The sequence below is a fragment of the Neomonachus schauinslandi genome, chromosome 3 (genome assembly GCF_002201575.2).
Source record: "Neomonachus schauinslandi chromosome 3, ASM220157v2, whole genome shotgun sequence".
NCBI classification, from domain to species: domain Eukaryota; kingdom Metazoa; phylum Chordata; class Mammalia; order Carnivora; family Phocidae; genus Neomonachus; species Neomonachus schauinslandi.
Genome location: NC_058405.1, coordinates 90,877,313 through 90,890,730, shown reverse-complemented (window position 1 = coordinate 90,890,730; position 13,418 = coordinate 90,877,313). Strand labels below are relative to the sequence as shown.

The 13,418-nt window shown below is 56.3% G+C and overlaps 1 protein-coding gene across 1 annotated transcript in view; it reads right to left on the bottom strand.

Moving 5' to 3' along the window:
- Positions 1-13,418, bottom strand: part of TFCP2L1 (transcription factor CP2 like 1) — a 55,940-nt gene that overhangs the window by 9,590 nt on the left and 32,932 nt on the right. Inside the window, exons 3-10 of the mRNA XM_021695872.1 lie at positions 13,049-13,125; positions 12,389-12,494; positions 11,600-11,706; positions 10,361-10,513; positions 7,024-7,134; positions 4,141-4,232; positions 2,421-2,469; positions 2,234-2,327 (exon numbers count right to left, since the gene is read on the bottom strand). Of these exons, the coding sequence (XP_021551547.1) occupies positions 2,234-2,327; positions 2,421-2,469; positions 4,141-4,232; positions 7,024-7,134; positions 10,361-10,513; positions 11,600-11,706; positions 12,389-12,494; positions 13,049-13,125 (789 nt within the window). The remainder of the gene's footprint in view (positions 1-2,233; positions 2,328-2,420; positions 2,470-4,140; positions 4,233-7,023; positions 7,135-10,360; positions 10,514-11,599; positions 11,707-12,388; positions 12,495-13,048; positions 13,126-13,418) is intronic.

Below are 13,418 nucleotides of genomic sequence, written 5' to 3'. Positions count from 1 at the left end.
TCAGGCACCTGCAGACATTGCACGGTGGGCAGGGGACAGGGAAGAGTCAGCCTCATGCTCAGGGGGTACTGGACGTTCCACGGAGACAGAAACAACAAAAAGCTAAACATCAGGAAATCACAGCCCCAGAGAGGAGCGGTGTTCTCAAAGGTCAACAGAACAGACAGACATTTACAAAAGCCGACAGGTCCTCACCAGCTGAGCTCCCGTCCCTCCCTCTGTACCATTCACTGGCATATAACACAAGTGCACATAACCTAGCACAGGCCGCTGATGACACGAGCACTTGTCTAAATGCACAAGTGCACAGCTATCTGCATGCGGCCACTGGGAGTGAGAGGCAGAACGTTCCCACCTCCCGCTGGCCCCCCAGGCCGGCCACCCCCCGCCTCTGGGGAACCACCATCCTGACTCCTCGCGCTTAAAAGTCGTGCTGGCGGGCGCCTGGGTGGCTCAGTCGTTAAGCGTCTGCCTTCGGCTCAGGTCATGGTCCCAGGGTCCTGGGATCGAGTCCCACATCGGGCTCCCTGCTCTGCGGGGAGCCTGCTTCTCCCTCTCCCACTCCCCCTGCTTGTGTTCCCTCTCTAGCTCTGTCTCTCTCTGTCAAATAAATAAATAAATAAAATCTTTAAAAAAAAAAAAAAAAAAGTCGTGCTGGCTTCTTTGAAATTTACGTAAGCGGAATGGAATAGGATGTACTTTCCCACGTCCGGCTCCCGGCCTCCAAGTCCTGTTTAAGGGCTCATTCATGCTGTCTGTGGTTAGAAAGCATTCATGGCCATTATCAGGTATTATCCATTGCATGAATACGCTACAATCATGGGTCCATTCTCTGCTGATGGGCACGGGGGTTGCTCCCAGCTGGGAGAGATTATGAATAAAGATCTATGAACATCCTTATCTGTGGATGCAGTCCCTTCCTCAAAGCCCAGAGAGTCCCTTAGAGCCTTATTGCCCATATGGCCTCTCCAAGGGACAAGTATGCTATCAGCCTTCTGCTAAAAACCAGCCAGTGGCCACATGGCCAGGAGCGACGATATCCAACCCCCTTTCCTGCCATGGTTCAGATACAGTTCCAGGCATAATTCTGCAGACACAATGGCTCCCACTACATAAGGAGTAAAAGCGCCCAAAATCCCTCCATTGTTCTACCAGGCCCCTCGGTCCTTCTCTGACCTCACCTCCTTCCCCAGTCCACTTAGCCCCACTCACCTGGGTGCCCAGCTCTGTGCCAACACACCAGGCAGGCCCTCACCTTGTGGCCCTTGCACTTCTCCCACCCCCCCACCCCCCGCCTGGACATTTCACTGTCCCCATACCCACTTGGCTCACTTCCTCCCCTGGGCCCAGCCCCTGCTCAAGGGCACAGTCTCGGGAAGGCATATGCTGAGCAACCCCCCTCCCGCCCCAAAAATGGCAGCATCCCTCCCTGCTCCTCCCTGACCAGAGCCAGATCCCTCCTCTGAGCCTGCCCACCACCAAAGGGTCACGATGCACTGAAATGCGTGGTTCACACATCTGTGCAGACTCAAAGCTGCAAGCTCCTGAGGACAGGGTCCCCGCCTGACCCTCCTCGTACCTGCCTCCCCGAAGTTCTTGCAAAAGCTGAGCTGAGACAACCATGTGTGGTTTTCCTTCCCTTCTCACAGATGTCCTTGGGAGCCACTCCTCTAGTTCTGGGTCAAAACTTTATTCCTGGTCACTGTGGATTGACTCGACTTGGTGGCAGGGTTCACTGCTCCATTTACCCTTATGCCAGACAGCCCTGGCTCCAGGTCTCTGTCTGCCGGCCCCTCCGGTAAGAGTGTAAAGGCAGAAGCAGCCTCCCCTTCTCCCCTGTGGCCTTCACCACCATCTCCCAGGTTGTGGCTCCAGAGACAGCGTGACAGATGGGCGGCATGTTGGTGGGAAAAGTGCTAAGAAGGCTTGCTGAGTGTGCCCCAGCCCTTCTGGCGCAGGGGGCCTTTCCCAGGCAGACTAGGGCCCACCCCAGGGGACCCAGATGGTCCTCCCTGAAAGCCACATTCGACTGGAAACTCCGAGAGGCAGGGCTTCCTATTTTAGCACTTGGCCCAGGGTCAACAAAAAGTGAGCGAGCGACCCACGCCACACTGGGTCCCCAGGAACAAACCACGGCCCAGCAGGGAGTGCGGGCAAGTCCAGGAAGGCAACTGGCTTTGTGAAGTGCTTCTAAGATCCCTGTGGGTTTTAAGAACAACACAGAGATGCTCACCCGAGAAGCTGGCGAAGAGCCGGCAGAACTGTGAGAACCTGTTTCGGTGGAGCCACTGCTGGGCATCCTGGATCGAGGCTGACGGAAGCAGGTGCTGCAGGCAGAGAGAGGGGAGGGGGGCCTTGACATGACCACGCCGGGTCTGCCCAGGGACACGCGGCCAGAGAGCCCTGCTGCAGACACTTACATCATTGCCCAGGGGCAGGGTCTCCACCGGGTGCGTCGGAGAGCTGTTCCTGCAAAGGAAGAGACCCGGTGATCAGCTGCGGGGACAGTCCCTTCTCCCAGCCCAGCGCTCTCCCCTCCCCTCATGGAATGGCACTCCCTTATAAATGCAGCAGGGCCTCAAGAATTTCCCAGGTCAGAGACACGTAGGCGGAACCGCCCACACAATCCCTCAAAATCCCTGACCAACCGGGCAGACACGACGTTCTGACTAGCAACACAGCCGGGCCAACAAATCACCCCTCCACCCCGAGCTTGGGGTTTGTTTGCATCCGATTCCCTCCCACGCAGAGATCCCCCACCAGCCTCGGCCCCAGGGGAGGGCAATCTGCCCGAGGAGCCCCAGGTGCCTTTTGGGTGCCTGGACAGCGGCAGCCAAACCCCTCTCTGTGGAGACAGGAGAGGGCTGCGGGCTCCTGGGGAGGTATCCCGCCCTGAACAGGCAGGCCGCAGAGTGGCATCCATCCACGAGGAGAACATTCTCATGGCTGGAGACACACCGCCCTCCTTCCGGGGCTCACCCATGGGGAAGGCACAGACCTGAACACCTGGATTTTTTTAAATTAAGAGAAAGATACATCTTTAAATGACCCTCCCAGACAGACACCGTGGAGAAGGCACAACGTGGATGGACGTAGGTGTCTCATTCTATGTTTAAAATGACAACCTGGTAAGTGTTACTTTGCGTGCACCTTACCACAGTAGCAATGAAGAACAGGCCCTTGCTGGGATGACCCTCAGACCGGTCGTCAGTGACAAGAGCTGCCCTTCGTCCAGTGTTCGTGAGGCACCGGGCGCCTTACACAGTCCCCCCGTCCCTGAGTGAATCCTCACTCCCTTGGTAGCGGACAAAGTGAGGCTGAGGGAGGTTTAGGAGCTCACCCCTAGAAACGGGGGATTTAACACTTGGTCCACCTGAATCTGAGCATGACACCTTGGCTATGTGCGCCCCCTTCTCAGGGGGGCCCCTCGTGACCTTGTGAAATCAAGTTCATGGACACTCTCACTCTCCCGTTAGTAAAGCTCTCTGTACGCCAAGCACGGGCTTTGAGGAGCCCACAGGTTCCACGCCTACCTGCTGAACCTGCCTGGTGTCTCCCTGCTCCCCGCTGCCCCCCATAAACAGGATCAGGATATGCGCAGCCATCACAGTGGCGCCGTGAGCCCTTCCTGTGCCACGCAGCCTGGGATGGGTCGGACCGATGCCCACCAACCCCTGCACAACGGTCACCTTACAGTCTGTGTGGCCTGTGCATTTGCAGAGCCGGGTGACCAGGAGTGAGGCCACTCCCGTGTTACAAGTCCTGAAACATCCTGTGCTGACCCATGCTACCTGGAGAATGCGCACAAGGACCCGGAAAGAACCAGGACGGGCCCTCGCAGCCGCTGAGCCACCCGAACGGCTGCTCCTAAGGCCCCATCTGTCTAGAAGGCCATTCTGCCCACCTGCTTCTACGGGGGGGGGAAGGGGTGGGAGGGCGGGTTCTGGGCTGCTGCCCCAGCAGACAGTGTTTACAGAAGCGTGTCCAAGCACAGAAAACGTGCACATATTCAAAGTGCCTCCCTGCAGCCCACACTGGCGTCAGCACACCAAAGGGGGAAGACACAGGGAAGAAGATCAAGAAAGGAGCCGAGACCCATCATCACTCCAGGACCTCCGAAGGGAAAGACGGCGGACGTACCCTTCGCCAAGGCTGAAGCTGTTTGGAGAGCCATTGTAGCTTGGAGATGGGGCGCTGTTCACTTGGTAGGCCATGTCCGGCCACGGGGAGCACTGCAGAAAGAGCACAAGGCGGCAGTGACTCGCGGGCCGTGGTAGTCAGGAGGAACTCGGGCCACAGAGGTGCTGACCCGGCTCCTCTCCCCCACCAAACCAGCATCCATCAAGGCCGGTGCAGGAAACCACAGATCCCTCAATATTCCCCCACATTCTCCCAGGGACCACAGGAGGCAGCGAAGTGTGGGTTTACTAGGGCCACACCCAAGAAATCAAGCACGGCAGAGAAGAGACCTGAGATTCAGCCATTCCCAGAGCAAGCAAAGCAAGGCATGCGTCTCCGTGAGCTTCCTAGCAGTCGAACCAACGAAGGAAAGAAACCTCATCGGTCACCTGGGTCCACAGGAAAAGAGAGCTGACAACAGAGACCAGCTGCCTAGAGGGCAGGGTTTCCAGGTGTAGATGAATGTGTGCCCACGCATGAAAGAGGGGGCACTGGACATGGATAACTTCCAAACAAAAATCATCAGTGAAGTTCAGTACTGGGGCGCCTGGGTGGCTCAGTCAGTTAAGCGTCCAGACTCTTGGTTTCGGCTCAGGTCATGCTCTCAGGGTCATGAGATGGAGCCCCGCGTCAGGTTCCACGCGCACCAGGGAGTCTGCTTGTCCCTCTCCCTCTCCCTCTGCTTCTCCCCCTATTCTCTCGCTCCCTAAAATAAATAAATAAATAAAAATCTTACCAAAAAGTTCAGTACTAAAACCTGCACTATTTGAAAACAGAATCGCCCGAAAGGCCCTGGAGAGCACGAGGCACGTGAGCACCTCCAAGAGCAGGCCAGCCCCTCTGGACATCATTCTACGTGTGTTTGTTACATGTCAGGTGTCCTGCTAGGAGCTAAGGGAGACAAAGAAAACACGAAAGACATGATCCTTGACCTCAAGGCACTTTTTGTGCAGAAGCCAAAAATGAACATATGTGAGAATCGCCCAAAGAAAGCAAAGACATACAGGTTTTGCCTGTTGGGGAAGCCAGCGGACAAAGTATTCATTTCTTCCCTTCCCTGTGATGACACCTCTTTGGAGACAGCCAATTTGAAGCATTCCTAAGATTTACTATCACCCACCGAGCCACAGGTTGGTAAATATTTAATTCTGTTGTGCATGTGGGCTGGAATTTCGTGGAGCTGAGGAGGAAAAGCCGACAACCTGTCACCTGGCAAGGTCATGGGCCAGGTGGGGGTTTTGACCAACGGCACCACGCTCTGAGATGGGCTTGGAAGGACATGGTCTAAAGCACCCCTGGCCATCAGGTGGAGGTCAGAGGAGAGTCAGGAGCAGAGAGGTTGAGGCTCAGCCTAGAAGGGAAAGGTGTCTGGAGGCAGAGGGCTATGGGAGCATGGAGGGCACCCTGGGGCACCCCCACGGAGGGGACTAGGGCCTGGGGAGAACTAACTGGTCTGAGTGCTAATTCACAAATGCAGGGCCTAGCACTGCTTTGCTGCTGCGAGTAAGCCAGGCTCTTCCTGCGCCAGGACCCTCTGTTATCCTGAGCCTGATAAAACACTAGTACGTATCTGTCTCTACCGCAAAATTAGCTTCCGTACTATATCTTGTTGCAAATAGCCTTCTGCACATGGTTTATTACACATGCTCACTCACACACACACACACACACACACACACACACACACTCACACACACCTCATCAGGCAGGACTGGCCACCATTCTCTTAGATGCTCTGTGCCCGGGCCTCCTCTCCTCGCTTAACACAGTCTTAACGCCCACCATGGCCGGTGCTAGGCGTCATGTATCTGTGGAGGGCTTTCTGAGCACGTCAAATTATTCAACAAACAAACACCCATGAGCTGGACTGATTGCAGAATGCAGTGGGGAATAGTTGTTTAAAAAACAACAACAGAGCCCAGAAAGAAGTGGCCCAGTGGTGACCAGTGGCAGGAGGAAGAAGCACCTGAGACAGTGAGTGTCTCAGAAGTAATGTTGGACACAAGGATGGTGGGAGCAGGGTGCTGTCGGGAGTCTGGGTTAGGAGGAAACACATTCCAGTATCCATCCAAACAACAGGGCAGCAAAGTAGTTCGCACCCCCTGACCTGGCGAGCCCACTCTGAGAACGGAAGCCTGCAGAGATCTCTACCGTATGCAGAACTTCACGCGCCCAGGGTCACTCACTGCTCCCTGTTGACACAGCAAGGGCCCAGAAAGCACCAAACGTCCACCCACACAGGCCATCCATCTACACAACGGAGGCCACGCCTCTGGATAAAGAACTAGAAAGCTCTTTATGAACAGATGGGGAACAGACTCCAAGCTAGGCTATTAGATAAAGCAAGCAAGTTACAGAACAGCATGTTTGTGTACACTCTTGGGTGTGAAAGCAGTGGGCGTGGATGAATTGGATGAACTGGCTTCACTGGAAGAGAAAGCTGAGCCACATACGTGAGGACCCAGAGACACCAGGTGCCCCGGGAAAGGAAAGCTCGAGGCCAGGACAGTTTGGAGAGAGGTATTTTCTGATGTATATACACTCTCTTCTATTGGATTTTGGAGCTTTACCTATTTAAACAATAATCACCAGATTCTGGCAAGTGCAAACGGCAGCTCTAGGCTGGAAGGTATTTCGGAAACCCCGTCCCGGCCCCCGGGCCTCATCGCATGAACCACAGCTCTGGACCCGGGAACCTACCACAACTTCATGGGCACTTTCAAAAGAGGCATTTACCCACGGTGGGCGCTCTTCCCAAGAATCTAAGCCAACAGCGCGCCATCATCCTGCTCCTGGCAGAAGGCTGGGCGGGGTGGACCCCACCCCGGCAGTAGGCCGGCTCACCTCTGTGAGAATGGTGGTCTCATAGGACGGCTGGTACTTCTCCTTCTCCTGGGCAGTTCTTTTCTCCATCTTTTCCCGGTCAGTCTTCTGTTTCCGGTCAGCTCCCTTGGGCTGCAAGTGCAGAGCACGGGAGTCCAATTAGTCCAAAGTGAGCAGAGGCGGCTGTCAGAGAAAGACCCGGGGCTCGGCGACAGTCTCCAAGGCCTGTGCACTCCCGGCCTCTCCCCAGGGCCCAGGAGTCCAGGCAGGATCCTCCCTCACCTCCCAGGCGTCAAGCACACGGTCCTCCTCCTGGAGCCCTTCCCCTTCCTCACCTGAGGGAACTCACAGCCTGCTATGGGGTCCTGCCACTCAGCTGCTCAGGGGGAAACGCTTGGAAATAATCTCTACCTGTGGCTGCTGGCTCATGGACAAAACCCTTGGGAGCCACAGCAAATTGCAATGCGTTCCTTGGGTTACCAGTGGAGGGCGAAGGAAGTGGAAGAAGTCAGGGCTGCTGGTGGGAGTTTGGTCTGCACCTGCGTGCTGGGAAATCCTGGACGCATCGTGAAGGTCTCCCTCCTCCCAACTCCAGGACTAGCGTGCAGCTCCCCGCTCACATGCCCCACACAGGGTAACCCCTCCAACCTCACAGAGCCTATGCTGGGCGCCCGGCAAACATGAGCAACTCACAGAGGCACTACTACTCCTGTCATTTACAGGTAAGGAAACTGAGGCTCAAGTGACTTGTCAAGAATGGAGAAGAACCTGCCCTGCCTGGTCCGGGTCTTCAAAAACAAAAACCCGGAGCAGAACCAAGTGTTGACCAGGCCAAGAATCCAAGAAAGCGTGTCCAGGTATATATCATCACCAGGCTGGCCCACCAGCCCTGCTCCTGGGACACTCTGGACAGCCTGTGACTATCACCTTCTGTGAGTTCACAGCCTGCTTGGTGGTTTCCGACATTAAGCCTCCAAGCAGCCCCAGAGCCCAGAACTGAGTGGTCTCCCTGCGGATGCAGTAGACCGTGCACGGTGCGCAATCAGTGAAAACAACCCGTCCTCAAGCGTGATGTCACCTTCAGGGACTTCCATCCCAGAATGCACCTCCCTCAGGCCACACAGCTTTTCATTTCCAGCTCAAGAGCGTTCTAGGAGACCGCCCTTGGGGTGATGTGATACCCATGTCAGACAGAGGCAGGTTTGCAGGGGGTCCTCTGGGGACAGGGATGACAGATCTGGTGTTCAGAGAAAGACCAGGCATGCAGCACTATACCCCAGTCACCTGCCCCCCCAGCTCCTGCCCCTAACAGGAGGCTCTTCCTCCCCGTCCAGAAGCCATAGGGCGAGCCTGCGTGTGGGGGCGGCACTTGTCCCAGTGAGGCCTGTGGAGACCTGGCTGGTCAGACAGGGGTCCTGCCTGTCCTGTCAGAGGCCCTGACACCCCCCCAGAGCCTGAGCCTCGCTCCAGCAAGCAGGAGGCTTCCCCGTGACGAGGGTGACTGGGGGTGGAAGAATGACAGCCAAGTTGGTGAGACTCTGCCTGGCGCTTGCACGCAACTGCTTGAACTGCTTCTGTGATGGGGCTGGGTGCACGGGGTAGCCACACCTCCCCGGGCATTCTGAGAAGCCAGTTTCAGGTGACTGGGGCCCCTACGCCCCTGCAAGAGATGCCAAGGCCTTCCTTGGGTCACTCAGACAAGGCAGCTTCCGGATCAATTCCCGTGATAGCTGGTGTGTGGTCCAGAAGCCTGGTGGGCAGAGCCCTCACCCCTGAACTTCTGCCTCGAGGTGTAGACAGGGGAGCTGGCGGGGGCCATGGGAAGGCCTAGGCGCTCCGGCGAGGGGAGACACCGTCCATCTCTCCTGCTGCCCCGTGCGGCCTCTGAGCCCCAGGAATTCCACTGGATGCCACTGGACCTGAGCACAAGGACGGCCAGCAGGACCACAGATGTGGTGCATATGACGAGGACAGAGGTGTGACCGGGGACAGGCAGAGACATCCGGCGGTGCAGCTGTGGGGCCGTCCACGGGAGGTCAGCACCGCAAGATCCCGGAGCGGGCAGTAAGAAGGAAGACCAGAGGCCGCAACGCCCACTGCACTGGTAGACGGGCTCAGTGCAGGAGTGCTCGTCAAAGACAGCCACATCCTAATCCCCAGGACCCCTGAGGCTGTCAGCTCCCAAGGCTGCAGGCGGAATTAGGACTGCAAGCAGCGGGAGAAGGGGACAGGAAGATGAGCCTGCGGCATCCCAGAGGGTCCAACGTAATCACGGGGCCGGTAAAGGTGGGCGAGGGAGTGGGGAGAGGAGGCTGGAGCGGTGTGACCCCAAGAGCCCAGCGCTCTTGCCAGGCGGACGGGCCACAGGCGAGGAACGCAGAGGCCTCTAGAAGCTGGCAAAGGGAAGGAGAGGGAGCCTCCGGAAAGGAATGCAGCCCTCCTCACACCTTGACCGTAGCCCAGTGAGACCTCGTCGGACTTCTGACCGCCAGCCCTGAGAGGTAATACGCGTGTGTGGCTTGAAACCACTAAACCTGTGGTCACTTGTTCCAGAGGCAGCAGGAAACAACTCTGGTGGGCTTGACTGCAAGGAGTCATCGTCCCGAAGCACGTTTCTGAAGAGTGCTACCGCTCTGGCACAAAAGACAATCTCACGCTCCCACCACGGCCCATGCCTTCCCACCTGGGGCGGCATCGCTGAGCCAGGGCCCGCCCCTCCCTCACCCCTGCAGACACCACAGGCTCTGCTGCGACCCTGCATCTCCCCAGGCCACGCAGGACCCTGGGCTGCAGCACCGGCCACCGACCATGTCTAAGATGCATCAGTCCAGACAGCTGAGATGAAAAGTAGTAAACAGGCTACTGCGGGGGGGGGGGGGGGGGGACACAGGCAGGAAGGAAAAGAGAGGAGATGCCTCCAAACATGTTTCCTTCTCCAGCAGGAGGCCGCGACACAGGGAGCTCTACGGCCTCGGGCCCTCCATAAGAACATCTGGGGCCAGGACTCCCGCACGGGGTCTCCTGCCGGGATTTTTAAGGAGAATCTAATGGGCAACTACAGAATCTGTGGCCAACTACAAAGCGCTTGGGAAGAAAACGAAAACCTAAACACGTGCAAGTCCCGGCAGTCTTACAAAGTAGAGCTGGGCACAGCCACCCGTGATGGGCACGACAGAAGGTGCCCCCGCACAGGACGCCCACAGCGGGCAGCCCCGCCAGCCCACGACGTGCGGGCTCACACTCCTCGGGGGCCCAGGCTCATGCGACGCCGGGCTTGCGCGGCTGTCACTGTCTAGCACAGGCGGGGACCCCACGGGCACGGCGGCCACAGGTGTGCAGCGTGGCAAGGACGTCCTACCTTGAACACCTTGATCTGGCAGCTGGCTGAGTGCAAGTGCTCTGTGTACTCCCCATTCTCGTTCTGCTTAAATGTATCAATCTGCACCCGGAAAGGCACCCCCTTCTCGCCACCGTGCTTCCGGGGAGTGAACTCTGTGCTGATGCAGTGCACCTGGAAGGGGAAATGTGGGCCAGTAGCAAGGAGAAGGGTGAAGCCAGGCCCTGGACTCCTCAAGGGCCCCTCGCCAAATGTAGGTTTCCACCCTGCCTCGTCAGGTGCACACCTGCCTCAGCCTCCCCGCTCTCCCACCCACACTCCCATCAGGGCGATGGTCTCCCCATGCCCCCTTTACAAAGGACACGCCCTCCCACCTTTGTCCCTTGACCTTGGAGGCCCTGCCTGAGCAGCTACGTCCTCGCCACTGCTCAGGCCCTCGGGCCCCAGCGGCCTCAGCGGCCCCACCCTCACTCCCTCCTCCCCCTTGGCAGAGCCCACAGACTGCACAGCTCTGTCCCCAGTGGCCCTGGCGTCCTGGTTACTCGGGCCAGGCCCGGAGCAGGACTGGGAGGCTAGAACCATTTCTAAGTTACCAGCACCTGCTACAGAAGAAGGCACTGGGTAACGTATTTCTTATTGTAATACTATACTACTGCAATAATATATATTATTGTGGTAATACAATAATATTGTAATCATAACTTCAAAATACAATAAGAATATTGTAATTATGTAAAAAAAAAAATCACTAACTTTTACTGAGCAATTGCTATGGACCAGGCACTGCAGTAATGACTTTATGTTCATTATCTGATTTATAAGACAGGTGGAAAAGCTAAGAGGCTCAGAAAAGGACATAGAGTAAGGGAGAGAGCGTGTGTCAGCCCAGAAGCACAGCGGCCCCGCCATGCCCCTAGGTCCACACCAGGTGCTTGATCACTAAATAATTTAATTATAGAAACTCTCCTGGAAAAAAATTTTATTACATGTTATCTATGCGAGGACATACTTATTTTGTTAACAAGCTTACATATTGTTAAGCAAAACCCACACAGAGTTCTACAACATTTCAAGTCCTTTTCTAGCTCTGGGGACCAACCAGCTCTGTGACTGAGCCACACTCCTGTACCCCATTCCCTACAACGTGCATCCCTGCAACACAGAACAGAGCCCATCGGGGCCCCGCAGGTGGATTGTTTTGAGGAACATACAGGCCCCAAAACTCTGGCTTCCCCCGAGGACACCCTCCCTCCCGCTTACCTGAATGAACGCAGAGGCTCTCTTCGAAGGGTCCCACAAGAATTCGACTGCGTTCAGCTGGGTCGGGCTGGCCCTGGGGTCCAAGATACCAACAGACAGTGGAATATCTGCACACACACACACACACACACACAAAAGTGCAATTGTCAGCCACTCCCGAAGATTTCGGGAAGGACTCTCATTATAGGTCCAAATTCCTTAACCACAATTTGAAATGCCAAAAGTTCTGAAAACTAAGTTTTGCATAACTCATTTGGCAGCAAGCCCGACTTGAACTGCCATGAAGCCATTTAGAGTCTTTGTCCCATTTTGGGTGAACATTTTACCCTTACTGCAGAAATATTAGGGGGCCTGATTGCCTGTTGGGAGGCATTACCTGTCACTAGGGGGTCCACGTGCCCTGTTGTCATTCTAACGTCTGAATTCCAAAACCCAGTGGCTCCCAGGGTTCGAGATAAAAGACTACGCATAGACCAATGCCTCAGACCCCAAAATTCAATTTCTGTTGCCCATCTCTGCAATGCCCATGCTTCCCTTTGTCACAGAGCAAACTCCTTTAAGGCAGAACCCTCTGCAAAGCCTTCCCAGCAATCCCCGATGGTAGGCCTTTGAATTAGAAGTCCCTGAGGGCAGGCCTGGTGCCATGGGCACGTCTGCCAGCCCCCACAGCGCTTCACCCAGGGCAGGAGTGTATTAAAGTGCCCTATGGAGGCATGAGCCCAACAGCATCCGGGAAGAACCCCAACGTGCTCAGAGTGCCTTGGGCCCCTCATGGCCCAGGAGACTCACCAATATCCAGGATCCGGTCCCCAGGCCGGCTCCACCGCCATCCCTCCAGCTGCTGGTGCTCTGTGTACTGCAGCCGGCGGTCGTGGAAAACCACGCGGATGATGCTCTAGGGAGGAGAGGTCGGTGGGGGGACAGCTAAGTGCGGGGCCGAGAAGGACCCCCGAGGAAACTCCCACTGGGGCAAACCTCCCACCTTTTAAGACCAAGACCCCTCCTGCTGGAGCCTTCCTTCCCAGCTCTCAAGCTCTGTATGCTTCTCCCCACTCAGAACCCCAGTAACAGGACACTGAGAATGAGGACTATCTCTTTTCCAGAATTACTAAGTGCTTTATATACACGGCTAACCTATATACCTTCTTGTGCAGATGAGCCAACTGAAGCTCAGGAAAGTTCAGTAAGTGGCAAAGCCAGGCTCAAACCTGAGTCTGTTCAATCCAGAGCCCATTCTATCAGCCCAGGCCCCTCTGGCTCTTAGCACCACTGGCTTGCCCCTGGCTGTTCAGACAGCAACAGGAACCCACTCCCACTCCAGAGCTCTCCCCAAACCTCCCAGGCACTCCTGACCCCACCCCCAGCAAGCCCAGGTCCCCAGACACATCCCCCCCCACCCCCCGGCCCTGCCAACAACTCCTGAGGAAGGAGGGCGGCCCACAGCCTTGCCTTGACATATTTTGTGTTCAGATCTTGAAAGTCTCCCAGCTTCCGATTCTCCAGCAGCCGGATTTCGTAAGACTGACCTAGAAGGGGGTTAACAGGACATTTTCCATTTCTGAGGCGTTTCAGACCTGGGGTTCACCCTGACAGTGGCCTTCTTGACCTCCTCAGTGGCCACCCAGGCCTCACGGCCCCAAGGGACAGAGCGAGGAGCCAGTCCACAGCCAACTCAGACGGCTCTCTGGGCCGCACACCCCCCATCTGTCCCCCAACCTGGCTGTGCTTAGGACACCCCAGGGAGCGAATCACGTGTCCCCGAGACACAGCACCTCTACAATTTTCAAAGAAATAGAATTCAACAAAAGGTAGTTAACGT